The sequence below is a fragment of the Myotis yumanensis genome, unplaced genomic scaffold, assembly GCF_028538775.1.
Source record: "Myotis yumanensis isolate MYYU_CA2020_CCGP unplaced genomic scaffold, mMyoYum1.0.hap1 SCAF_17, whole genome shotgun sequence".
NCBI classification, from domain to species: Eukaryota; Metazoa; Chordata; class Mammalia; order Chiroptera; family Vespertilionidae; genus Myotis; species Myotis yumanensis.
Genome location: NW_027223768.1, coordinates 33314042 through 33337878, shown reverse-complemented (window position 1 = coordinate 33337878; position 23837 = coordinate 33314042). Strand labels below are relative to the sequence as shown.

Sequence of the window (23837 nt, the reverse complement as noted above, 5' to 3'; positions counted from 1 at the left end):
GGTGCTTGTGGTATTTGTCAGCTTTTAAAATTTTGCAATTTCTTGTGATATATTTCTTGTTCTAAGTAAATATTCACGTTTGTCCCTAATTTTGTACTTCTATTTTAAAATTTCTTTTCTTAAAAAGCAACCCATGAGCTACAGGGCCCATATAAGCTGCATCTGGTCCTGGCTGGCATGGAAGTCTATAGAGGGCTCTGGAGAGAATTGCCAGATTTAGCAAATAAAAATGCAAGACACCCAGTTCACTTTGAATTTCAGCCTCTGTGCTAATGGCCCATTTAACTTAAGCACTGAAATGTGTTTATCTGAAATCCAAGGTTAATTGGGCATCTTAAATCCATCCAGTGAAAGAAACAGCAGTCAACAAGGGTTGGGGTAGGGAATCAAAAGTATTCATTACAGACCTAATCCATTTCATTCAAATTCCTTCAGCAGGGCCACACTTTTTCAACCCCATGGGGCCTCAGTCCAAAGAAGGCAGTGGGCACAGTGGCCTCTGGAGTTAGGATGAGAAGGGGAGAGGGGAAGAGAGAAAAGATTTCACAAAAGAAGTCACGCTGCAGCTAAGTCTTGAACATTGGGTAGGTGTTTGCAAGGCAGAAAAGTGGGGGCTGGTCTTTCTAGGTGAGAAGGGACAGTGAGGTGTGGGGGCTAGTCAATAGAGATGAGGTGGGAGTTGTGGGCAGGGTCTGGATTCTGATGGGTCTTCAGTGCCATGGGAAGAGGCTCACCCTTTATCCTGGAGGCTCCCTGGGAGCCATGCTGATAGTTTTAGCTAAGGAGTATCAAGACTGGGCTTGCATTTTAAAAAATGTATATATATTTTTATTGATTTTCAGAGAGGAAGGGAGAGAGAGAGAGAGAAACATCAATGATGAGAAAGAATCATTGATCAGCTGCCTCCTGCACCGTTCTTCCTCTAATGTGACTGAAATTGCTCACTTAGACCTAATCCCTTTCATCCAGACCAGCCAGTAGGGCCACACTTTGCTCCTCTCACCGAGCCTCGTTCCCGTAGAAGGCCGTGGGCATGGTGCCCTCTGGAGTTGTGCAGTGCCTGGCTCACTTCTGTCTGAGCTCCAGGACTTAGCACTATGAGTGAGCAGCCTGCACTGTTTTATAAAGAGGAAATACCCCGGCACCACCCTGAATGTTCATGAAATCGGAGTGGATAGTGGGGAGGACGGGGAGAGGGGGTTGAAAAGTGGGAGAGAGCTGAGTCCAGTACACATCTCTCGGAGCATTCATTCTTCAGCCGGCTCCCTGGTCTCCCTTCACATTCTCCCTGCTGCCCCATTTAACATGGAGAATTGAGCTCCGGTATCCCAGGAGTGGGTGGAGTGGCTCTCGAATACCCAGTTGTAAGGCTGGACATAACCCTATGCCTGTGGCGCAAGCCCATGGTGCGACTGCAGTCCTAGAGGGATGCCATTCCATCTCAACCGAGTCTCTTATTTTCTATGTTACGTATTAGGCAGCAAGGCTTGGGATGGAGAAGATGTTTCTTACTGTCCTTTCTTCCTCCCAAATGTAGGGGCTGTACAATTAATGACAAGGGGTATCCTCTTCTAATCCCTTACTATGTGCAGGCCACTGTGCTAATGGCTTAATCCTTTAACCTACGCACATGCCCACATGGTGAATAGCCAGCCAGCACCGTGAGCACCCTGTTGCAGATGAGTCAACAGAGGGACAGAGAGGAGCTGTCTTGCCTTCAGTCTGGCCGCCCCGGGGAGCAGAGGCAGTCAGCCGAGGCTGGGCTAGCTGCCTCCAAGCCACAGGCCCAGCCGCCCTGACCCTTGGTGCGTCCCGGGGGAGCAGCTCGAAACACATCACATATTTTTCCTTCCTCTGCCAGTTTCCCGACAATGACACCGTCCCCCTGAAATGCAAGCTGGGTCAGAACATACAGCCTGAGCACAAGGAGGTGAATGCGGGGTCAGAGTCCCAGGGACGGTTAGGCAATCCTCTCACATGTGGGGCTGGGCCGCCATCTGCAGGCTAAGAGCCAGGCAGCTCAGGCCCAGCTGGGAAGCAGCGCTCAGCTCCCCTGCTCCTCCCCCTCCCTAGGGAAGCAGGGGTGGAGGTGGGAGAGATCTCTAGACTCAAGAATAGCTCTTTTTCTCCTCCCAAGCAGGAGCAGAAAGACACTTATGGTTAACTCCTACCAACGGTGTCTTCTCCTTCCCGGTGCCTGGCGCACAGCATCAGAATACATAATCTTTATTGAGTGCTTTCTGTGGACCAACTCCATTAGCTCATTCAAATCCTCACACTTCAGTTTACCTAGTTTATGGCACTTCAGAAAGGTAAGCAGTCCAGTGTCTCACAGAGGAAGGAGAGTCAGGCTTTAAACCCAGAGCTACAGTCTACAGCTCCCCTCAACATGTATTAGGATTTCATTTTGTCTAAGATGCTGGAAAACAAGGCTTCTAGCCCCTGAGGCTCCTTTTCCTTGCATCGACCTCCATAAAAGTTCCCAGTCCTCCTTGTCCCTCTTCCTTCTGCCAGTGCCCTGCCCACTACTCCGGCTCACCAGTCTGGCAGGGCAGAGCCTGGGCCAGCCCATTGTACCAGCCCGTTGTTCAAAGGGCCCTTGGGATCCTTTGTAATTGCATTTCATCCCAGAGTTGCTTCATTTGGTAAAAAAAACAAGCTCTGTTTATTTTGAGAGTTTGTGTTGCGGGGAGGGACTTTTTATACCTTAACTTTCCATCACCATCACCCCAAACCCTGGTCCTTGGAGAATTCATGGTGTAGAGTTTGTGTAGAAATAAATTTAGAGCCCTGGCTGGTGGGGCTCAGCTGGTTGAGTGTTGTCCTGTCCACTGAAAGGTCTCTGGTTCCATTCCTGGTCAGGGCGCATATCTGGGTTCGATTCCTGGTTGGGATGCATATGGGAGGCAACCAATTGATGTTTCTCTCACATCCATGTTTCTCTCTCTTTCTCCCTCTCCCTTTCTCTCTTTCCCTTCCTCTCTCTCTCTCTCAAACCAATCAAAACCTATTTTATAAAAGGAATTAAGAATCCTTGCCCAACCGCAAGGATTCCAGGGCTCTGTTCCTGGCTCTGTATTCCAGGCGCTCTACTCCCGAGTCTCACTTTCTCTCTCTGTGTTCATTGAGAATGAAATGTCCATCCAGGGACAAGATGAAGAGGAATGAGATGATGTCCAAAGAAATCCTTTGCATTCCTGAGGGGAAACCCCACGACATTCTCCATGAAGTTAAACAAAAAGCATTTAGCTAATGCCTGGCACCGGGTAGGCATTATGAGCACCATGAATATGAGCACCATGGGAGCTACTGGGCAGGTGGGGTGTGCTGGAGTCATCGGCACCTGCAGTCTCAGGGCGTGGCTGTGAGGAGAGCGCTTTCCTGAGACTGCCTGCCAGGTGCAGTTGGTGACATGCCCCAGCTCTCAGGAAAGTGACCTAACCTGGATCTTTCTCTATGGACACAGGATTGCAAGAAATTCTCATTTGCATGTTGATGGGGAGTTCATTTTTCCTAGAATCTGCATGTCTAGACCCAGAGAGAGAAGCATTTCTTCATAATGATTAATCAACTCGATTTCGAAGGTGAAAGAAAAGAAAACAATTAAGGAAATGAGATGCTAAAGAAACAAGGGGCGGGGGGAAATCTCCCAAAGGTGGACCCACCCAGTACACCTTGACAGCATTTCCTCGTATCCACCTGCATAAAAGCGGTCAGCCCTTTCTGCGTGGCAAAGAGCACCGAGAGAGCCGACGCAGGAGCAGCCCGAGCATCCAGGGACAGGTGAGCCTCCTGCCAGCCTCCATCTCAGGCTCTTGTTGATCTTCATCCTCACCCTCATCCTTTACAGCTGCAGAGAGGTGGCTTGCCATCATTGTGTGTGGTCTAGGATGTCCCAGGTGCTTGGTACTCAATATAGAGGTGAACTTTCTGGTACCTTACTCTCAATAAGAAAAGCTGGAGAGTGGGATAGAAGGAAGGAAGGAAGAAGGAAAGATGGAAGAAGGAAGGGAGGAAGGGAGGAAGGAAGGGAGGTAGGGAGGGAAGGAGGGAGGAGGAAGGGAGGGAGGAAGGAAGGAAGGAAGGAAGGAAGGAAGGAAGGAAGGAAGGAAGGAAGGGAGGGAGGAAGGAGAAAGGGGAAGGGAGGGAATCTAACATTTACTATAACCTCTGTTCTAGGGCCTGTGCTGGGTACTTCATAATATATCTTCTTTTAAATCCTTTGCAGTATTAAATATCTTTTTTTAAAAGTATATATTTTTATTGATTTCAGAGAAGAAGGGAGAGGGAAAGAGAGATAGAGATATCAATGATGAGAGAGAATCATTGATTGGCTGCTTCCTACACGTACCCCCACTTAGGTACGAAACCCGCAACCCGGGCCTGTGCCCTGACTGGGAATTGAACTGTAACTTCCTGGTTCCACCCCTGAGCCACACCGGCCGGGCTTACATATCTTGTTCACTGTAAGGAGCATCTGTAGCTCAGTCTACCCAATCAGAAGTGCATTTCTTTCTGGCTGGTATGAGGGCATCCGTGGGGATCTCCAGCTGAGCTCTTCCAGGGGACAGAGCCGTCAGTGGGATGATGTAGAGGACAGAGGGCCGAGGGCCAGCTTGCCTGCCTTCTCCCTCTGGCTCTGCTACTTGGTGGCCACGTACCTTGGGCAAGTTCCTTCCCTTCTCTAAGTCTCAGCCGCCTCTGGTCAAGTGGAGATAGGGTGGTTGTGAGCATGAAATAATTAGGAAAAACGCCTGGCACAGGGCCTGGCACCTTGGCATGCATGGCGAACGTTAGCTGCCGCCCTTATCTCAATCTGCCAAGGTGTCTGGAGTTGCCAAGCGGAGGGAGGCATCTTTCTCCTGCACAAGATGCCGGGGCCTCCTGGCAGCAGGGGCCGGGCAGGGGCTATCCCATTGCTTCTGACAGTTACCTTGTCAGAAGCAAAACTGTGCTCCCTTCCTAGTCACTTGGCTTTCTAGAAGCAGCCCAGTTGCCTTTGGAGGGGAGAGAGTGCTGAGGGGACCTACAGACATCCCTGCCAGTGGGGTCTGTACTCTTGTTTGGTCAGAGAGAGAAGTTGGAAAAGGAGCAACCAAGCTCGGTGATGTGATGACTGCCCCCTGCTTGGTGAGGTCTCATTAGACACCTGTTCTCTCACCGGGAGTGATGCTGAGTCCAGGAGAGATAAGGCGAAATGGTTCTCTAGACAAGATTTGCTGTTTCTTGGCTTTCCGGAAAGGAGTGTGGGACTTCCAAAGGGAGATCTGTGGAGTGGTGGTCGGGTATGGGAACAGCTGCGGCTCACATTCTGGAACCTTTAGTGATAGTTAGAGCCACTATCACTAAAGGCAGGAGGTGGGGCGCTCTGCCGCCCCTTAATTGGCTTCTGATTTGGGTGCCTCCCTCTCCTCCGCAGTCACACACCAGCTGGAAGTGGTTACATGAGAAAGGCAGAGAAAGACGGTGCTGAAGGGTGAGAAGGCATCTCAGGGTCTGGCCCTGCCGAGGGACTGGCCAGCTCAAACATGGCCCTCACATCCCCGGCGCAGTGGGAGACAGAGGGGAGGCGGGGGCAGCCTTCCCCTCTCTCTTCCCTGTGGCTAATTAGTTATTAGGAGACAGCTTGCTTCTTTCTTTCCCATCTTCCCCAGGAGGTGACATCTTCATAGCTGGCGTCAAATAATGATTTTAAGCAGATAATAAAAGGGTGTCGCCTATTTTGGGGGCAAATAAAAGAAACCACATAAATGTGCTCTTATGGTTTTTTAGATCTGTTGCCTAATTCCTAGGACATATTACAATCCTGTTTTTCCTATTTAATTGATTAAAAACAATGCTTTTCAAAGTGAGCTGTGTTGAGTCATAATAGAGTGATATGCACTCACAGTCACAATCCCTGGGACTTGAGAGAGAGCGCACTGTATTGTGGTTCCTAGGGTGGCCGGGGGAGCATGGGGATAGGAGGAGGGCTCACTCAGCTGAGTCCAGAAAGCCAGGGGAGGAGACAGATGCCTCTGGACTCCACAGGCCGGGGCGGTGAGTCTGTTTTATTGGTGGCTGCCTGGCCTGCCCTGTGACGTCCAAGGGGGACTCACCAGGGGTCTCTCTCGCCCTCTGCACTCGGGCGGGCAGCTGACTTCCACCCCTCCTGCAGGACATGAAGGCACAGCGGGCTTCCCTCTGGCTCCTGGGAACAGCGTTCCTCCTGAGCGCAGCGCACGCCCGGGGTCCCAGGAGATGTCTGATTGCCATGGACATGCGCCACCTAGGAGAGAGCTTCCAACACATCAAAGGAACCATCGTGAGTACGGGCTCTGGGTGCAGGTGTGGGCAAGGGCGCGTGCCTGACCTTACATCCAAACACGAAGAACAAGTACCTGCTCATTGTTTGTTCGTGTCTCCGGAAGACATGGGATGCTCCTCACGTGCGTTCGTTCTTATGTTTTCCTCCTCAGCAAGCTAAGGACACCTTCCCAAATGTCACCATCCTGTCCACATCGGGGACCCTGCACAGCATCAAGGTACTGGCCTGTGTCTGCTCTTGCCTGTGTTGTTATTTGTCCGGTGAAGCGGCCCTGGGCTGAGAAAGAAATCCTCACCCTGTCCCCGTCTCTTTCCTAATCTCGTGTGTCCTCTAAGAGCTCCCAGCTTTTTATTAATCACCAGAGACATTAGGGCACACTCATGACTCAGGCACTCTGAACCCTTGGGAGCTGCCATTCTGTCGTCTGTATCTATGAGGTTTGTTTGTTGCTTTTTGTTTTATATCCCCAAAGATATAAACCCACAGAGTAGTGGTTACCAGAGGGGGCGGACCCCCTTCCTTCCTTTTATCCACTAACCCACGGCCTACTCAGCCTGTAGGTCACTGCTCCTTTTCCCGGCTTCCCCATGAAAGCTTCCAGAATCACCTTAAGCCTCAGACATCCTTTTACTGACTACGATTCCAGCCAGCTGTACAAGAAACTCATTAGATATCACAGCTGGAAATGACCCTAAAGATTACCTATTCCGAAACCACAATTTTCAAATGACCCAATTGATACCTTCCGAGGGAGAATGACTAGTTCCTGGTGGGCCAGGAATAGAGCCCCACGTCTCATGCCTCTGTGTCCACATTCTTCTCTCAAGGTCTAGAAATAGCTGATGGGATGTGAGAAAGGGTCCATGAGGATTTAGGTCTTTATCACATTTTTTTAATCTTTAAATTTTTATTGATTTCAGAGAGGAAGGGAGAGAGAGAGAGAGAGAGAGAGAGAATCATTGATAGACTTCCCCCTGCACTCTCCAAACTGGGGATGGAGCCCACAACCCAGGCATAGGCCCTGACCAGGAATCGAACTGTGACCTCCTGGTTCATAGGTCCATGCTCAACCACTGAGCCACGCCGGCCGGGCTTTATCACATTTCTGTCTCCCTCTTTTCCTCCCTGATAAAAGAGATGTGCCACTTTAGCCCCTTCGGTTAAGGGAACTGGCAGGACTGGTGGCAGGAGAGTATTTTTGTGTGTGTGGCAAGTAGTTTTTGCCATCCAGGAAAAGCTACCCCTGGGGCCAAGGAGGTTTTGCTGCATTAATGCTAATGAAGATGAAGGCTCTATCTCTGCTGTAGATCCCTCCCTCCTCAAACTCAGAGCTATACGTCTCCTGCAGAGTAACTCACTGATGTCAGGCTGCTTGAAGGAAACTCAGCCTGGCCAGCTGCTCTGAGCTGTGCTTTGGGAGTTCAGGAGCCTCCCTTAGAGAGATCTGCCCTCTGCCAGCTGCGGACCTGCCCAGATGCAGCATTGCCACAGCGGTCAGTGTCCATTCTTGCACATCCCAGTCCCATCAAATGATCCCTGCGGTTTAGAAAGGACAGACTGGAGGAGAGCCGAGCATTGCAGTAGGAGGAATGCCATAGCGATAGAAGGAATATGTGCCCAGCATATGCCTGGCAAGCAACAGCCTTTGAATAAATCCAGGTTGTCCGAAGGGAGACGTTACAGAGGGGCAGACTTCTGCACAATGTAAGGAAGTGCTTTTCAGGAAAGCTGCTCAGACACGGATGCTTTCAAAAGGCAGATGCTTGGCTCCTGGAGGGGTCTAAACAGAACTGAGTGGTGACCTGTTGGGGATGCTGTAGAGAGAACCTAGTCTCTGACTGGGCTCCACCCCTTATTAATATACCTCCTGGCCCTATACAAAGAGTGGGTGAACCACAATCTCTCCTCAGTGCCTTCATCATAAGTAGCTTCAGTGTACCAAGGGATGGACACTCTGAAACCAATATGAATTAAAAAAAATAACTTTTAGTTATCTTGGTCCTTGCTGCTCCTATTCAATCAAATAGGCCACGTTGGTCTCCAAGATAATAAAGAAGAGAGGACCCTGGACTTCTGATTTGTAGCTGTAGCCCGTGGGTGCCCTGGGCTTTCTCTAATTCATATCTATAGCCCTTAGATGTGTGCTGTGTGACCAAGAACCTCCTGGCGTTTTACGTGGACAGGGTGTTCAAGGACCACCAGGAGCTGAGCCCCCAGATCCTGAGAAAAATCAGCAGCATCGCCAACTCTTTCCTCTACATGCAGAAGGTTCTGCAGCGATGCGTGAGTCCCCACATCAGCACTCCCAGCATCTGCGCGCTGTCTGCTGGGGAGAGCCCGGGATGTGCTGGCCCCAGTCGCCTTCTCACGTAGTTCCCTAAGGCAAAGGACATCCCCTCCCTCATCCTCCATGGGGAGACCTGTCAGGAGCCTCTTCCAGTGGTCACTCCTTGCCCAGGCATCCTCCCTGCCAACCCTTATCAGACCTGAGTTTCCTTAAGGAGAGTTCTCCTGGGGTGACCACTTATGTCAAAGTATCACTTAGGTCTGTGGTCGGTACACTGCGGCTCCCGAGCCCCATGCGGCTCTTTGGCCCCTTGAGTGTGGCTCTTCCACAAAATACCACAAGCAGGCGCGCACGTACAGTGCGATTGAAACTTCGTGGCCCATGTGCAGAAGTCGGTTTTCGGCCTGGGAGTCTATTTTGAAGAAGTACTGTTGATATTTGACTCTGTTTACTAATGAGTTTGCCGACCACTGGCTTAGGTGACCCCAGGACTGGCCTGTGAGAGGGGCATTCCAGGCTTATCCTAGGCACACCCCTGCTGCCTGTTTCTGGCCCTTCGGGGTTTTCATAACCTCTGGGTAGGTCCCCGGTATAGCCTTCCCCTAAGGATCCCCTGTAATTCATTATTATCTATTAAAATCAAACATCAGAAATAAAACCAAACTCAAACAAACCAACGAAAACGTAGGACAGCAGAGATCCTGGGCTGTAGCCCCACCCCCGCCAAGGGTTTCCTGTGTGACTTGGCGGCAGGTTACTTCACCTCTGTGTGTCAGAGTCTAAAACTTAGAAATCATGACCCCTGTCCCACTTACAGTAAGATTCATCAAGTCAATTATTTAATTAACGAACCCAACAAATATCTATTGGGTGCCTGCCTTGTGGGGCGCTGCATTCAGAGTGGGGACAAGACGGATTTGGCACCTACTCCCCTGACGCTTCCAGTCTGTCAACCCAGAGGAAGCCAAAGCTCTGGTCAAACACAGGGTCACTCTACACACAGGCCTTGCTCCCCCTGCTGCTCCACACCGAGTTTATTTACCTGGCGCTCACCTTGGGCGGAAGGAGAAACATCACTCCAGGAGGGGAGGCGGTTGAAAGGGTGGGCCAGGATGGGAAGGTCCTCTCACGGGTGCTGCCTCCATTTTATCAGCAGGAGCAGAGGCTGTGTCACTGCGGGCAGGAAGCCGCCAATGCAACCAGAATTATCCATGACAACTACAATCAGGTGAGGGCGGGGAAGAAGAGGGGGACGATGGGGATGACAAGTGGGCGTGCACCACCCTCTGCCTCCACTCCACTCACACTCATCCACTCACCAGCAAGTATTTATCGCAGGTCCCCTGAGCTGTGTGTGCCTGCAAAGAGAGTGTTGGTCTTACCTGATTTGCTAAGGTCCTGGGCTCCCCTCCCCCACATCCCTCCACTGTCTTCTTATGCCCTCACATATCAGATCTAACCCGTGTTAAGTTTTGGGGGAAAGCACATACTGCTTAAGGTGGGGGTGATCCAGAGGAAGCGAGATCTCCAGTGAATTGGAAGCTGTTATGCATGAAGCAGGTTACCTGCCAGGTGTCAGTGTGGCCAGTAACGGTCATGAGCATTCTGTGTGGTGCAGAAGATCATACTGCTCATGCGGTGGGGGATGCATGTCTCATACACAGGTGGAGGTGGAAGCGATGCTTCTTATGTGCATCATTTGGAGATTTTTGTGAAAACGCAGATTCTGGCTCCATTGGTCTGGAATGAGGCCCGAGATTCCACATTTCAACCACACTCTCTAGAGATGCTAGTCATTGGAATAGCAAGGAGGTGGGGAGAGCTGTTAGAGCTCTGCTTCCTTATGGAGAGGTCCCATAGGATAATGTTATAGCAATGGCTAAGAGTCCTATTGCTCTTATTATGAGTCAAGTATTGTTCTAAGCTCAGTGCAGGTATAAACACATTTGGTGCTTACAACATTGAGATGAGCTGTTATCGGCGTTTGACAAATTAGGAAAGTGAGGCACAAACAGGATAAGAAACTTAACTAAGTTTATATTGCAACTAAGTAGTGAAGGTAGGACTCAATCTCATGCCTTCTGGCTCTACAGGACATACTTTCAGTCTGCTGAAGAGGAGGTAGAGGAGGTCAGGAGAGTTGGGTTCTAGTCCCACTTCCGGTTGTGTGACTTTGGATAGGACACTGATTCTTAGGGGCTTTGGTCCTTTCATATGTCCAGTAGGGAAAACAAGCTCTCCCGACTCACTGCACAGTACCCTGGGATCGAGATCTCTTAAAGCTAATTTGAAAAAGAAAATAAGCAAAAGAACTGTCCAGAAAGGCATTTTTTTTCCCCTGTGAAAAACAGGAAAAAGCCTGGCTGGCATGACTCAGTGGTTGAGCTTCAACCTATGAAATAGAAACTCACAGTTCGATTCCTGGTCAGGGCACATGCCCAGGTGTGGGCCCAGTCCCAAGTGTGGGGCATGCAGGAGGCAGCCTATCAGTGTCTCTCTCTCCTCATTGATGTTTCCCTCTCTCTCTTCCTCTCCCTTCCTTTCTGAAATCAATAAAGATATCTATTTAAAAAACAGGAAAAAGAAAAACAAGGGGCAAAGAATGAATAATTTTTAATTTTGACAAGTTTCTGAGATAATTTAACTGCTTGTTTGTGGCAAACAATTTGGGTTGCCTGTTGGGAAAATTATTTGGGGTCTGTATATTCTGCAAATGTAACTGATGAATTAAAACAGCGGTTCTCAACCTGTGGGTCGCGACCCCTTTGGGGGTCGAACGACCCTTTCACAGGGGTCACCTAAGACCATCGGAAAACACATATATAATTACATATTGCTTTTGTGATTAATCACTATGCTTTAGTTATGTTCAATTTGTAACAATGAAAATACATCTTGCATATCAGATATTTACATGACGATTCATAACAGTAGCAAAATTACAGTTATGAAGTAGCAACGAAAATAATTTTATGGTTGGGGGGTCACCACAACATGAGGAACTGTATTAAAGGGTCGCGGCATCAGGAAGGTTGAGAACCACTGAATTAAAAGAAAACCTCATGGGGACCAGAACATGGGGATAGTGGGTTGAAACGATTACAGGGTCTGAAAGGCAGGTTCTCATGGTTTCCTTGGTTCCAGCTGGAGGTCAGGTCTGCTGCCCTCAAGTCTCTGGGAGAGCTGGACGTCTTCCTGGCCTGGATCGACAAGAATCATCAAGGAACTCCTGCCGCCTGACACAGAGAACCTGGTTGCCCAGGTGAACAGCTTGGGAGGTTTCCAGGAGACAGCCTCAAGCATGTCACACTTGTGGCCCGGGGGCCTCATGCCTTGTTTATTTGGTCTGTGGTAACCTTTGAGTTTGACATGCTTGGCCTACATTGAAGGGCAGGGAGATGGGGATGACCCCATTTTAATGCAAATGAGCATGATTTTGAAGCAACTTCTCTGCAGATTTGGAATTCTCTCCTCTGGGGCTGAGGGATTGTAGGGCAAAATCTAGGTTTGGATGGATCTCACCCTATAGCCCGGGAGTCCCAGGCTGTCTGACCCCACCTGAAATAACCGACTAGTCTACTGTCATATTTATAATGAAATATGTTCCTTTGAAAGGTCTCATGGGCCATCCTGGAGGAAAAGGGCTGGCTTCCCCCTAATTTATTGTGAGCTTGTTTGTCCCATGTCTGTGATGTGAGCTGAGCGATATCCTGTAGTGCATATTGTACTGACTGATTTTTCTTAATAAACTCTGTTTTTTTAATCAATTAGTGAAAGTGTCTTCTGATTGGGGTGGGGGGAAGGGTCAGTTAAGGAATCATAAATGGTGACTATTAGAAATGAATGGGTGCTGGGGTCCAATCCCAGCAGGTCCAGGGGTCCCCAAAAGGTGTGGACGGAGTCGGCGAAGAAGGAATGACACGAAGACAGCCTTCAGTTGGTCAGCAGCCTAGTCAGGACCTATAGCCAGGATCTCCAGCCAAAGTTCTGGTCGGAGTTCTGGTTAGGAACTGATGAGGATCTGACGTTTATTGTCTTATTACATCCGTATTTATACCAGCCGATTTTAATCCTGTCAATTTCTATTACAAGGGTTAAGGTGTTTCTCATCTCCATTCCAGGGAGTAAAGACCATGTAGCTTAACTACCCGCCTGGCACTTAATTAAGGGGTTGTATCCCCTCCCTAACCTCAGGGAAAGATCCCCACCTGGGGAAACAACCTTTCTCGGAGAGGTGACCTTGGTTAAAACACATGGCGCTAAAGGGAGCAAACATGTTAAAAACAGTATGCTATATATGCCAGGTCCATTGAAACATATGCTGTGTAGATGTTTCTTTCCTGCAGCGACTGTGTCAAGCAGCAAGGATGGACCGGCTTCCGGCAAATGGGGCCTTAAAGAACATAACTAGGCCTAGAGAGGGATGAGACTAGATAACTAGTATGTTCCAAACTGGGTCTCTAAAGTCTCCATCCAGCACCCTGTCCTCTGCATAAGGATCGGGAAGATGGATGGAGGGTTTCTGACCACCGACTCCTGGACATCACTCTGCTTTTCCTCCTCTTTCTCTGTGTCGTTGCCTTTTCTTTCTGCCTGACTTTGTCTTTGTCTCTCTTTGTCCTCTCTTTCTTACTGCTCTCAACCTAGAAACATCTTCTCTGACCCTAAGTCTCCATGGGTGTATATGTCGGGCTAGAGAAGAGTGTTTCTGACAGAGGGATGGTTGTCATGGTGACAAAGCTGGGGTATCCTGGGAAGAGGAGTTTGGGCCCAGGCTACAGTGGAGAGAGGCCAAAATGGGCACCAACTTCTAGATGCATCCTCCTCAGATGGTTAAGGACAATGACAGCTGACACTTACTGAGCATCTGTCACGTGCCAGTTGCTGAAATAAGCACTTTATACTCGCCATTCTGGGTCGGTATCTCTACTGTGACCGGTTGGCCGAAGCATCCTTTCTTATTTCTACCTGAGAAGGAGATTTCACAGAGTATGCTTTAATGGACAGGGCAGGATCCCTGAAGTCAGAACAACTTGGTTCCAATCATATTGACTTTGAGAAAATTACGTATGTCTCTAAGTTTCCGTGTCCTCCTCTGTAGAATGGAGATAACACACCAGTCTCAATGTGATTCTGTGAGCACCAAGGGAGGGGAAGCCCCTGACCCACATGCCCCCCACAGTAACCCCAGCAGGGGGAGGCTGCCTGGTGTAGTGTGAAGAGCTTCTGTCCTGAATTGATGGGGGCAGGTCACCTCTGAGTGCCTGGCGCAGTCCTGCACGAGCTATGGGCTCCCTCCCCCTGCACCTTGGTGGTTAAAGGTGAGCCCTAGATTTCTCAAGGGTGCTGCTAGGAGCTGATGGAGGATGGAGAAGAAATGGTTTGGGAAAGAATTTTATATGTGGCTCCTTAGCAGGTATTTATTAAGCACCAACTCTGTGAAAACAAAAACAAGAAACAACACCACCAGTGTTTGAGTGTGGACCTCTGAACCAGGAGGTCACAGATCGATTCCTGGTCAGGGCACATGCCTGGGTTGTGGGATGGATCCCCAGTAGGGGACAGCCTACCAGCATGCAGGAGGCAGCCAATCAATGCTTCTCTCTCATCATTGATGTTTCTATTTCTCTCTCCCTCTTTCTTCTTGGAAATCAATAAAAATAAATAAATAAACAAACAAACAAGAAACAACACCAAAACCAAAACCACAACTCTGTGGACTATAAGAGTCAGGGCACATTCTTCAAGTCTGGATGGAGGGAAAGGACAGGTAGACAAGGGAAGTGGGCAAAGTGAGGTAGGCAGGCAAGAGATAATCCTTCCTCCCTCCCCCTCCTCTCTTTCTCCTCCCCCCTCTCTTCCCCTTCCTCTCCTCCCCTCTCCTCTCCCCTTCTCCTCCTCTACAACCATCCATGTAACAACCCGCCCTTCATGCAGGCACAGCTCCTTCCGCCAGTAAGGCTCCTCCTCTCCCAAACTCCCATCATGCATGCAAGATGAGCAGGCCACATTGCATCCTGATTGAGGACCCAGGCTTTGGAGTAGGACACTCTGAGTTTGGAACTATTAAAAGGTAAACGGAGGCACATCAGAAACTTTACAAGTTTATTTGAGCAAATCAGTGTTTATTGGAATCAGGCAGTGCCGGACCAGAAGGCGGGCTCTGCCCACAGGATCCAGGAGAAAGACTCAGAGAGAGAAGGTGCAGAAGCCAAGAAAGGACATTGATTGACTACAGCTCAAAGCCCGAGTGGCTGTCAGGGACTGGCTGCCCTTGATTTCATGACTTGAGGCATTTCCAGGCTTAGGTTATAGTTTGCTTATCAGGCTGCCATGGCATTAGTCTCACCTCAGTCTAATGACTTCCTTGTTTAATTTCACAAATCCCAGTTCCATAACTAGAGCTGTATGACTCTAGGTGTGTCGTTGAAACTTATTAAGCTTCACACTTCTTCATCCATTTAATTGGGTGGCCTTTACCTTATTATGAGGAGTAAAGGAGAAGGCGTGAGCAATGTTTTCACCTCAGTGCCTGGCCCATTCTGAGCGTCAACATGTGTACATTGTTGTTGACACTGTAGGTCAAGCATGTCAAACTCAAAGGCTAACACAGGCCAAATAAATGAGGCATGAGGCCCGCGGGCCACGAGTTTGACATACTTGTTGTAGTTCATTCTGGCACCAGGTTGCCGGGATTGGAAGCCCTTGGCGTTGCCGCTGATGAGCTGTGTGACTTCGGGGAAGCTATTTAACCTCTCTGTGTCCCAGTCTGGGGGACCCTGCTATGTTACCGGAATTCTCTGGAGAAAGAATGACAGCAGTGGGCCTATATACTACTGACATGTCTAAGTTGTGAGGAACATAATGATATTTTGGGGTGTCTGAAGCAGCTGGAATAGGAGAGCAAATAGCTGTATTTCTAGCAGGGACAGGTTCACAGGTGCTGCGAATACTATTGCGGTTTATGTTTGTTTCCCAGCCTCACGATGGAAGGAAATGCTTTGAACAGAGGTTAGTGGAAAAAGCAAAAAAGGATGTTTTTTCCCCATCCCCCTTTCCCAGGTTAAGAACCCCTGCGTTAGAGGGTCTGTTCCCCTCTGATGCCCTGAGGTCCCAAGCGCCCATGTCTTGTCCACTTTGGTACCTTCGGGCCATTTCGTTCGGTGCGGGCACACGGAGAGTCTCCTTGCTTGTTTGTGGAATTGAAAGGAAAGGAATTGCCTAGATCGCCATCCTCCCAGGTGAGGAAAGTGCTCATTCAAGGCTAAGGCTGGAGTTTTGTTCCCACACTTCATGTCTGGGAGAGGATTTTCCAGGGGCTCCCACTCTGCAGGCTGGAGCGGGAGGAAGTGGCCAATTCTGGGGACTCCGCTAAGTTACAGGAATTCTCTGGAGAAAGAATGACAGCAAGTTGAGCTGGTTAAACAGAGCAAGATGGAAAAAACGCTGGAAAAGGAAATGACGTCACTCATTCTGTTGGCTTTGAGCACGGGGAACCGAAAAGTAGAAAAGTAGGTAGGCTCCTGATAGTTGGCTGCTCCGCCCATCCCCGCCCTGCAGGGAGGTGGCAGGGCTGCCAGGCAAGGCTCCCAGTGAGCGGAGGTTCTTCCTCCTCAGAACGAGGATGCCAGGGTTTCCCTGCAAAGTGATGCAACTGGCAGGCAGCTCAGATGCCAGCAACGATGATGCCCTCCACATAGACGGGGAAGACGCTGAACTGCGAGCTCAGGACCTGCCGTGGGAAAAAAGGAGTGGCCGGGCTTCCTTGGTTTCTACACAAATGTTTCCTGCCCCAAAATGCCCCGGTGAGGAAGCTGAGTTTATTTCCTAAGAAGGGATTCTCCTTCCTCCTCTGCCCAGCTTATCTTTATAATTACCTGGCACTGGTTGTAGGTTGACCCCCAGTTTTGAAAGCCCACTTCCTAAAGTTAGCTTTGTGTGCTCACGAAATGCACTTATTTCTCCGCCCCGGCCACGTCATCTCCCCCCCCCCCCCCCCCCCCCCATCTCATCTGAGCCTTTTGCTTCTACCACTCACAGGGTTTGCTTCTGCCACTCACAAGCAGACATTCATTCACAGCTGCCTGGGGAAGGCCAAGCAATTCGTGTGCCAGGGATCCTGCTGGCATGAGGGAAGCAAGATTCGGACAGGGTCAAGCGGCAGTCCTCCACTGGGAAGTCTGTGACGGAGGGAGGACAGACTGCAGGCGAGCCTGTGGGAGGGGTGTCTGAGCAGCAGGGAGAATGGAGCCTGGCTGGCGGCACAGAAGCTGCAAGCGCCCCTAGCAGGGACTTGGCCCAGGGCCTCGGGGGTGCAGACCTAGAGGAAAGCTCTGTTGGCCTGGCCAGTGCCTTTTGCTTTGTCTCACTGGCTAGTTCCCACAACAGTTTCTGGGAAATAAGATTAGAAAAGTTGAGAATTATTAAATAGTAACACCATTTTTTAAAAAAATTAGAGATTGTTTTATATGTTCCATATACCTTTAAAAATATGTTTTTATTGATTTCAGAGAGGGAGAGAAAAATAACACATCCATGATGAGAGAGAATCATTGATTGGCTGCCTCCTGCACGCCGCCTACTGGGGATCGAGCCCCCACACAACCTGGGCATGCGCTCTGATCCGAATCAAACTGTGACCTCCTGGTTCCTGGGTTGATACTCAAGCACTGAGCCACACTGGCAGGGCAACACCATTTCTGGTGATCATTTGCAGTGCTGAATGAACTGGTTCTTAGACATGATGTGATTAACATTAATTGCCCAAGGAGGCAGTGAATTCCATTATATTGGGAAGTTTGAAAACCTTCTGATTTCAGGACTTGAGGACAGGTTGCAACAACGCATTGTTTGCTTCATGGACTCCATCACTGCCCAAAAGTGCCCTGCCTAGCGGATGGGTGCTTAAGCAGCTGGGTATTGCTTATGATAGGATAGAATCACCCCAGTGATTCCGGATTCCTGGGAGGAAGATGGAAAGTGCTAGGTTCTTCCTATTATTGTAGATTCAGTGTGAATTTCAGAGCCTCAGACAGATGAGATGCGTAGTCTCTTCTAACTGAACAGACTGTTGGGACTCTTATAAGTAGGCCCCGAAATAGAACGAGGAGCCCTGTTTCCTGGCACCCACATTCCCACTGCTCTTCTAGGTCCTCTTGTCCCTGAAGACACACAGTTTAATGCACAGAGTAATTAATTAAAAATTAAGAGACTTAGATGGAAGTTTCCATTCTGCCACTAACTCACCTTAACCTTCATGTTGCCCCTGGGCCTGGTTATCCTCACGGATAACCAGGTAGGAGGAGAGGCTATATTTTCAGTACATTCCGTTACTACTGGCTGGGTGAACTTGGGCAACCCATTCAACCATTAAGCTTAAGTTTCTTTGTCAGAAAATTGGGTTATAAGACCTGTCTCATAGGAAAAAAAATACCTGTCCCATGGAAATAACAATATATTCAACATACATTTATCCAAAACTTACCATAGAGAAGGAGCCATTCCAGGTGTTTGTAATATAGGGGTGGTAAGGCAGACACAATTATAGCCTCAAGGAGCTTATGTTCTTAGTGGGATTTTATGATAATATCTACATTAAATATGTATTAGTGTATATACATTATATGTTATATACTATATATACATTATATATTATATATACATATATGCATACATTTATATACATACATATATATACATATACACACACACATACACAAACAAAAATGATTATAGTGTACAGAGTAATTAATAGTTACTCCAGGTACCAAGTTCAGGAAAATCTATACATTATTATAATAATAATTTTAGGTTGAACCATATGACAAAGCCAATATCAGATAGTTCTGACCTACACAGATGGAAAATGCATGTGGTCAGTCTAGCTATATTTTTATGCCGGGCTGGGGTCTCTTCTCCGCATCCCGCATGGAGAGAGAGACGTGAACCGGTTCGTTTAAGTAGGAGGCGCTTTTGGGATTAAAGAAAAATGAAAAGACAGACACAAAAATAGAATAGAAGCTTGGGCCGGGTGTGGCATCTGCCCTCTGAATCGAGGAACAGACAGAGAGAGCCTCAGCACTGCAAGCAGATTTATTTATACTCGAATAACTGGAAGTTATATCACATCTGGGTGGGCCTTGATTTCCTGGCAACATCATGAAATCCATCCCCTTAACACTGGGCGGGAAGGTCAGACTGAGTGGTGTCCCAGTCTGTTGACCTGGTCTGCCCTCAGGGCGTGGCTCTGCCTTCACTCTGAGTTTTAGCTGGCATAATTAAACCGAGTGTTTTTGCCAGTGGCCCTTAACACATACACACACACACACACATACACATACACATACAAAAATGATTATAGTGTACAGAGTAATTAATAGTTGCCCCAGGTACCAGGTTCAGGAAAATCTATACATTATAATAATAATAATAACATTAGGTTGAACCATATGACACTGCCAATATCAGATAGTCTGACCTACACAGATGGAAAATGCATGTGGTCAGTCTAGCTATGTTTTTACTATCCTAGATTCCTCCTACATGTTTAATTGGCCTCTATTTTTTAAAAAAATGTACTTAAATGCTCTTCAGTTCACCCACATCACTCTCTACTACCACTAATTGAGGCGATAGTTAAATCTCTTCCTGGGAGGAATCATTGTTGTCTTGGAAATTGGTGGTGGAGATAGAGAGAATGGTTAGGGTGAGGTAAGAAAACTTTTATAGAGGAAGTGTGTGGAGAGCGGCTTCAGCGTTTGGACAGGTTCAACCTGGGATTAATGAGAGGGCTTGATCCTCTCGGGGCAAAGCCACGTGCAAGTCCCAACTTGAAGGGCAAAGCCCTCCCAGCACAATTATAGCCAAAGGCTATGGTTATAAGCTTGCGCTTGTGGCCCAAACCTGTGGTCCCACATGGCTGAGTGATGAGAGAGTTCAGGTGCATGCAATTGAGTAGATTAGAACATTGTTAACATCTTGACCACACCCTTACTTTGTCCCGTGGAATCTGGCTATAAAATAAGACTCGGCTTACACGCCATGGTGCTGTCTCTCCATCAGAGAGGGCATCGTCCCACCCAGCCTCAGCTTTTATCTCTTGTCTGTCTTTTCTAAATCCTTCACCGCCCCCTCTCAGGTTCATCCATGGCCATGCTGGCTCGGCACAGAAGTGAACTAAATTGCTGTCTGTATGGAGAATGGAATGGGATCTATTCAATGGATTTTAAAAGAATAAAGCCTTTTGATATAGGAAAAGGAGACAATTGATTATTCAAGTTAAATTGGGGGGATCGAACACGAATACGTTTAATTAATCATTGCAAGTAAGTTAACACAAAGCATTTGGGTTCTTCTTGGCTAATGAAAAGGAATTGACTGGCATGGGTACTGCTTATATTTCCTGAAAGTCTTGATTTTAAGTATTCTTGTCAGATCGTGTTTTTCAATTTTACTTTAATCACTTATGGCTGATCAAGAGAAATTGTTTACTTATCACCAATGATAAAAAAAAGTCAGAGGGGAAGGGAGAGTAGAGGACTGGATGAAAGAAGGCGAAGGAGCCAAGTAACATATATGCATAGCCCATTGACACAGACAACAGTGTGGTCATGGCCAGAGGGAAGAGGAGGGTGGTAGGAGGTGGGCAAAGAAGGGAAAAATGGGGACACCTGTATAGTATCAACAATAAGAAATCAAGTAAAATAAAAAGAATAAAACAAGTATGAGCTCAAGAGATATTTAGATTAGATGTTCACACATATTTTTAATGTGTATCAAACATTAGGATGAAAAGTTATGGTCTTCATTTTGAGGAACTTTAGGAGACATTAAAAGACATGAAAGAGAGTGCCCTGATCCAAAAGGCAGAATAACAAAGAATCATGGTGACATTGAATGTCAGAACTGGAAAGGAATTTATCCATTATCTCATGTACAATATTTTATAAAATATTATAAAATAAAATATTGCTCTCATTTTACAGATATGTAAACTGCAATCCAAAAAGATGAAATACTATGTCAAAGTCATTCTCTAAACTGTGGAATCCTGGGACTCAAATACAGGACTTTAGAGTCATAGATATTGAGTAGAAAATAAGTTGAAAAGGGATATAGTATAATCATCTCTACCTTCTTGAAAAATTTTAAAACATGAAACTGGATAGATTAGTCCCTGTATAAGAAAATGTTTCCACGTCCTCAGGGGGAAAAGGCGAAGGCTCATGAAACAGAAGGCAACGTTACACTCTTTCACGTGCCAAAGAAGAATCTGCTATTGGAAGTCAGAGAAGAAAGAGGTCAGCGTGGTTTAAAGTAGTTTATGAATAGCCCAACTGTTGTGGCTCAATGTTGAGTGTGGACCTATGAACTAGGAGGTCAAGGTTCGATTCCCGGTTGGGGCACATGCAGGAGGCAGCTGCTTGATGATTCTCTCTCACCATTGATGCCTCTATCTCCCTTTCCCTCTCCCTTCCTCTCTGAAATCAATAAAAATATATTAAAAAATAAAGTAGTTTAGGAATAAAGAATTGGGGCCCACTCTTTAATACTGAATGGAGAGAAACAAGGGTGGCCATGGTTGGAGGGAAATGGGGGGAATAGCAAGAGTAAAGGAGGAACAGCAGGAGGCAGCCCACCACGTCTGAGGTTGGGGAGAAGCTTGGTTAAGGAAAATTGGAATTAAAGGAGGGCAAAAACACCTCCTGGAATTCTCTTACAGTTCTGTAATTCAGTCATCTAATTATCTTTAGAAAGAAACCAGAAAAAAAAAAGAGCATATCTTTTATCCAATAACTACAACCAGTAACCTCATAAGAAGTGCTTTTTGGAAGTGTTGAGGTAATCCAGCTAACAATTAAACTGTCTTCGATGGGAGGAAGTGCCATGCACCAGAGAATTTCCAAGGGAGTTTCACTTCTCACCTATGGGAGCTCACTTCCTTCCTGTGACACATCTATAAATAATTGGAAGCCTCTTAGCTTTGAAACAGACTCCTAGGAGATCAGCAGCAACAGCCGGTTCTGAGTTCAGGTAAGAGAACTTGCCTTCTATCAACACCATCTAAACAGCCCAGTTTTGCCAGTCATCTACCTCGATGTATACAAGGTGACATCTAAAGGAGCCCTTTCCATTAGGACAAAATATACCCTGGAGGGTGGGAATTGCCATGTTTATCTTTGTACTTCAGTACCTAGCACAATATTCAAGACAGTAGGTGCTCAATAGATACTGGTTGAATTGTTTAATTTATCGTATATTTACTATACACCTACTATGTTCAAGGCAAACTAACATCATTCTTTATTTAAAACGAATTAATCACTCATTATAGGCAGGTGTATAAATTAGGCTTGATTTTATTTAAATGTCAAAACAAGTTTCTGGGGTATGTTTAATTATCATCATTTTGGGGCTGAGAAAACAAAACTCAGAGAGGTGAATGGACTCGCCTAAGGCCCAGTAGATGTAGGGTGACTCACTGATCCGGTTTACCTGTGACTTTTCCAGTTTTAAAACTGAAGTCCTGTGTTTTGGCAACTCTCTCGGTTCTGGGCAAACTGGAACAACCTACACTGATGGGAACTTGTAGGGAGGGACATGAACCCAATTCTCTTGTCTCCAAACCCAGAGTTCTTTCAGATTTTGGGAGGTTCAGTTTGTTTATTTCTTTTTCCTACATTTGGCAATATCTCAGGTGGACATAAATATAAAATATGCCTGGCATATTGCCTGGTACATAGGAAAAATTCAATAATGGTAATGATGATCAGTGTGTGCCCAGCATATGGGAGCCTGAGGCAAGAGGAAAGATGTATACCCCATTACATATGTTTTTATGTGTTTTATGTATGTTATTTTCCCAAAACATTAAAGTTGTTGAAAAATATTGAAAAATTTAAAAGTAGCTATATTACAACTCACAACATTATTGTAAATTTAAATATTTATTTATGCCCCATACATAATTTATTATAATTTTACTTTCTTGGTGAAGACTCATCACCTGTATTTTCATCATATATGTACTTCTGGGGAAAAATTAATCACTAAAGATACATAAAAACATATAGTGTAGCCTGGCTGGTGTGGTTCAGTGGTTGAGCATCAACCTATGAACCAGGAGGTCATGGTTTGATTCCCGGTCAGGGCACATGCCCGGGTGGCAGGCCCAATCCCCAGTAGGGGACATGCAGGAGGCAGCTGATCAATGATTCTCTCTCATCATTGATGTTTCTGTCTCTCTCTCTCCCTCTCCCTTCCTCTCTGAAATAAATAAAAATGTATTTTAAAAAACATATAGTGTATATTAAGTAAATAGGAGTACTCATCTTCCCTTCTGTCTTGAGTTCCAATAGGGCTCAGCTTGGCACTGTCAGATTCTGTCTTTATTTAAAATAGTGATATTTTGTTTATCATGGATTTTTCATTAATTTTGATGTTAATGTAAATTAAGTATATTTATAAAATTTAATTTATAAATATAATATTAAATATAAAAATTAAAAGATTACAAGTATTATCCTATATAATAAAAGCATAATATGCAAATGGACCAAATGGCTAAACAGTGGAACGACCATCCGGGACCACGCTATGACACCCACTGGTGCCAGCCAAGGCAGGGCCGATGCGATTGGTCGGGGGGCCCAGCCATTGCCCCATGATAGCCCCACAGGGTGTGGCAGGTGGGCGGGGCCTCCCTCTGTGAAGGAAGCCCAGGTTCCAGGTACAGGAGGGAAGCTGGTGCTGGCATCCAGGGGAAGGAAGGCCTACTCTTGCACAAATTTCATGCATTGGGCCTCTAGTTATTTATATAATACTAGGAGTCCAGCGCGCGATTTGAAATCGCGCCACCCACCCTCCCGTCTGGCCCTGCCTCGCTCTCTGGCCCTTGAAGCAGCTGCGGGTGCTGCTGATCAGGCCCTCCCCCAGCACAGGTGCGTGGAAGCTCCTGCCACCCCACCTCCGACGCTGCACGTGCAACCTCCTGTCCAGTTGAACCATTTCGGAGTCCTGGTTAATTAGCATATTTCTCTATTTTACATATATATGCAAGCAATACTAATTTTCCACTTACATTAGAGACAAAGTTTCCTGTTTAAGTAAATTTTGGGTTAAAATCAAGAAATGTGGAAAATATTAACTACTAGAGAGCTGGTACACAACATTTGTTTACTGAGGGGGAAGGTGTCCCTCAGCCCAGGACCCCTCAGGGGATGTCCACCTGCTGGCTTAGGCCCG

The 23837-nt window shown here is 47.1% G+C and overlaps 1 protein-coding gene across 1 annotated transcript; it reads left to right on the top strand.

Moving 5' to 3' along the window:
* The first annotated feature begins 6160 nt into the window (after positions 1 to 6160).
* On the top strand, positions 6161 to 11929 carry IL19 (interleukin 19). Its single transcript, XM_070396991.1, has 5 exons — positions 6161 to 6304; positions 6459 to 6524; positions 8438 to 8590; positions 9748 to 9822; positions 11739 to 11929. The coding sequence occupies exons 1-5, from the start codon at positions 6161 to 6163 to the stop codon at positions 11832 to 11834; spliced, it is 534 nt and encodes a 177-aa protein (XP_070253092.1). The 3' UTR covers positions 11835 to 11929.
* Positions 11930 to 23837: the final 11908 nt, after the last annotated feature.

What these genes read in the sequence shown, in the direction of transcription:
- IL19 (XM_070396991.1), top strand. Translation starts at nt 6,161, where the DNA reads ATGAAGGCACAGCGGGCTTCCCTCTGGCTCCTGGGAACAGCGTTCCTC. An exon ending in AACACATCAAAGGAACCATC is followed by an intron (nt 6,305 to 6,458) that starts GTGAGTACGGGC and finishes TTTCCTCCTCAG; the next exon opens with CAAGCTAAGGACACCTTCCC. An exon ending in TCCATGACAACTACAATCAG is followed by an intron (nt 9,823 to 11,738) that starts GTGAGGGCGGGG and finishes CCTTGGTTCCAG; the next exon opens with CTGGAGGTCAGGTCTGCTGC.